We start from the raw sequence: 3,850 nt of genomic DNA on the forward strand, positions 1-3,850 counted from the left end.
TTTTACTTTAAAATACACGATGAGCCATGAATTTTAATTCACTACCTGAACAGAATTTACAGTGGCGGGTGTCCATGTTTACGACATTGCAGAGCTCGTGATATTATGTTTACGACATTGAAGAACTTACAAAAATCATTGTTTACGGTATCAAAAAGCATACAATCTCATGTTTACGACGTTAAAAAATATGGCAATATCATGTTTACAACATTGCAGAGCTCGTGATATTATCTTTACGACATTGAAGAACTTACAAAAATCATTGTTTACGGCATCAAAAAGCATACAATCCCATGTTTACGACGTTTAAGAAGCTGGAAATATCATGTTTAAGACATAGCAGACATGGTGGTATTATGTTTACGACATCGAAGAACTTACGAAATCATGTTTACGGCATCAAAAAGCATACAATCAACGGACTATCCGCTGTGGCTGTGATATGCCTATAAAAATTAAATGTTCTTGTGGATGATTAGAGAGTTACGCCTTAATCGTATACAGAGCCATGAGCAAAATAGTGGAGATGATTTGATCAAACCCAATTAAAACTCAACAGCTTTTTTACACATTTTTAATGAAAACAGACTAGTAGAAAGATTCATTGACAGATAAATAGGATGTCAAACATTATGCGATGAGATACATTGTGGATATCACCCTGCACAACCTATATATAGACGGAAGGCCCAAACCCCCTAGACGAAATACATCCTATACATATAGCATGCCGGCACTAACACTTTATGTAAGACACCTTGACACCTTAGATAGCACACCCTATGCGGAACACCGTGACATACTAAATTGTGATAAATAACATAATACAGATCGGTGCACGCACTTGCAGATGTGTCGTATTGACATGTGCACGCTCACTTTGATGGGATGCTCAAAATTAGAAAATATAATGTTCGAGAAAAATAATTCGAGAAAAATAAAATATGAATAATAATTTTCCTAGAATTAAAATTAGTTACGAGAATTTTGTGAATGCAAATTTGTTTCTTAGGTTAAATAGTCACCATGGTGATGGTCCTAATCTCAAACTATTCTCAGGACAGAAAATTTAAATTTGGAAATCATTTCCATTGTATGATCTTTCAACATTTGGACTCCCTTTCATGAGATGAATGACATCTTTTCTTCTTAATTCATCATAACAATCACGTAATTAATAATACAGAGGGAAGTGGTTTACTTCAGTCAGCACAGTCCTTATGAATTAGAGAGAGAAAAATCATTAAGAATAATATCACAGACAACGACTGAAAATAAATCAAGTTTGGCTAGCACAGTCACGCGCGTCATGAGGTGTAGTGTGTTCTCGGCTGGACAATATTATGAAAGTCGCGTGAATGGGACAACCCAGTAAATATTTTCATGTGATCTAGAGACTGGTGGTGCAGCTTGGACGCGTGCGCAGGTTCTGCATCTACTTGAAGATGTCGAACTTGTGCGTACGAGAAGAGGTTGAGTGAATGCAGCAGCAGATTGGGTTGGCAGAGGAGCAGATCTGATCTCGCAGGAGGCGTCATTAACGGAAAAGCAGTTGTTGCTGGAGGGGGAAATGGGAGGTTGAAAGGGGGTATTTGAAACTGACTCTGCTGGCTGCGCTCATGAGTCTTCTCGTGTTTCTGCAGGTGATCTTTTCGACCGAAACCCTTTGTACAAATCCTGCAAACGTGAGGCTTCTCCCCCGTGTGCGTTCGCTGGTGCCTAGTGAGCTCTTCTTTACGCACAAATCGCTTGCCGCACTTGCGCTTCGTTGATGACTCGACAATGTATTCGCAACCGTAATTGCGCACGTTGAAGTGCCCTCGCATGTGCGCGTCAAGCTGCGCCTGATTACTGAACGTATTGTGACACTTGCTACACGCTTTGTCTTTAGGACGTTTTTTCCGGCACATATCTGACAGAGGCAACCTACTTTCTAAATTGGACAGAGACAACTTCGAAGAATGGGGAGCCTTGGTTAGACTAGACGCTGGTCTTTTATTTTTGATAGGTTGTTCATCAGCGCCAATGATGTGTTTCATCTTCTGATGCAGATTAAAATTCCTCTCTTCCGAATGCCGTCTTTCCAAAACATTTGTTGAATATTTTGGGGATGTTAATTCGTTTGCTCTGAGTTCTTTACTGTCAGCGTCGTCACTCTCACTCCTGCTTCCCGGAGATTTGGGTTGCGCTTTAGAAGCAAAGCAGTTATTTTGATGAGCCAACAAACAGTGAAAATTAATATCTTCACCATCGTTCCTGGTATCGTCACGTCTAAGTTCCCAAGGCCGGAACAAACTTCCAGTTTGGGGAAGAGGATTCATCACGATACACGAGAAGGCGTGAATATCTTCCGGTAAAGTTTGATTTAATCAATGCAGAGATGCGCACCACAACGCATGCTGGTCAGACTGACGGACGCTTCAGGCAGCCTCCCGAGCTGGGCTCCAGGACTCAGACGGGCGCCGCCCAGACCCCGCCTGCCGCCAAGCAATTGGTCGCGACTGTGATTGGTCGCATGGCGCCGACGGTGTTTGCCTCCCTACCATTTTCCATGCTGTCACCCTAATGGGCTCATTAAGTGAGCACTGAACCCGCCATAAACGCCTTCTGGGTGAACAGTGCTGGAACACAGCCAAAAAAGATGGTTTGTATTCATGCGACGGAAAAAGTACGCGAGCTTTCTTATTATATTACCCATGAATGATTTGGAAGTGAAAAACAGCATCTGTTTGAGAATTTGTACCTAAAAATGTATAAGAAAGAATACATTCCTTCTAGCTACGACTTTAACAATCGGTCACCTTTTTTAATTGTAAACCAAAGACAATTGGTAGAACTAACGCCATTGTTTCCTGCGTACAATATATCTTACTGACGAAAAAAAGTGTAAAGTAATTTGTACTTAAACTATTTCACTAGAAGAGATCTACATCAGTTAATGGTTTACGTGCGAATGCCAGCAACGCAGGCGTCTGCGAGACAAGTTAATCTCGAGCTCTGAAAGAGGAAGTGTTTCGCGCCCAATTATGTGATAAGGTCTGCGGGCGGCTGGTGAAGCGAGGGCATAACATAGGGGAGCGGCAGAGGCGTCTCTGATCTTGTTATGATAAGCAGCGTGAGGGCCCCACAGGGCTCACTATAGTGGCGTAACCCCATTACTATTGTGGGGCCCCACAGGGCTCAGCACAGTGGAGTAATCCCATTACTACGGCGGGGCCCAACTGGGCTCAAAACAGTAGCGTAGCCCCAATGGGCTCACCACTGTGGCGTAACCCCATTACTGTAGCGGGGTCCAAATACTGGGCTCACTACAGTGGCGTGGCCCCACCATGGGCTCACTACAGTAGCGCGGCCCCACTGCATGGACCCACTACAGTAGCGTGGTCCCACTAGGCTCACTACAGTAGCGCGGCCCCACTGCATGGACCCACTACAGTAGCGCGGCCCCTCTGCATGGAATACAGTAGCGTGGCCCCACTGCATGGACCCACTGCAGTAGCGTGGCCCCACTGCATGGGCTCAATACAGTAGCATGGCCCCACTGCATGGACCCACTACAGTAGCGCGGTCCCACTGCATGCGCCTGCTGCAGTAGCGTGGCCCCACTGCATGGGCCAATATACTGTAGCATGGCCACAATGCATGGACCCAATACAGTAGCGTGGCCCCACTGCATGGGCCCAATACAGTAGCGTGGCCTCACTGCATGGGCCCAATGCAGTAGCGTGCATGGCCCCACTGCATGGACCCACTATACAGTAGCGCGGCCCCACTGCATGGGCCCAATGCAGTAGCGTGGCCTCACTGCAAGGACCCACTACAGTAGCGCGGCCCCACTGCATGGACC

General features: G+C 45.4%; 1 protein-coding gene across 1 annotated transcript; it reads right to left on the reverse strand.

Annotated features, from left to right (window-relative positions):
* Positions 1-945: 945 nt before the first annotated feature.
* On the reverse strand, positions 946-2,384 carry LOC125178779 (zinc finger protein 613-like). The gene has a single exon (XM_047883338.1). It carries the CDS (start codon positions 2,322-2,324, stop codon positions 1,311-1,313), a length of 1,014 nt encoding a protein of 337 aa, XP_047739294.1. The 5' UTR covers positions 2,325-2,384; the 3' UTR covers positions 946-1,310.
* Between the last annotated feature and the right edge of the window lie 1,466 nt (positions 2,385-3,850).

This window comes from Hyalella azteca, unplaced genomic scaffold, assembly GCF_000764305.2.
Source record: "Hyalella azteca isolate HAZT.00-mixed unplaced genomic scaffold, Hazt_2.0.2 contig12663, whole genome shotgun sequence".
NCBI lineage: Eukaryota > Metazoa > Arthropoda > Malacostraca > Amphipoda > Hyalellidae > Hyalella > Hyalella azteca.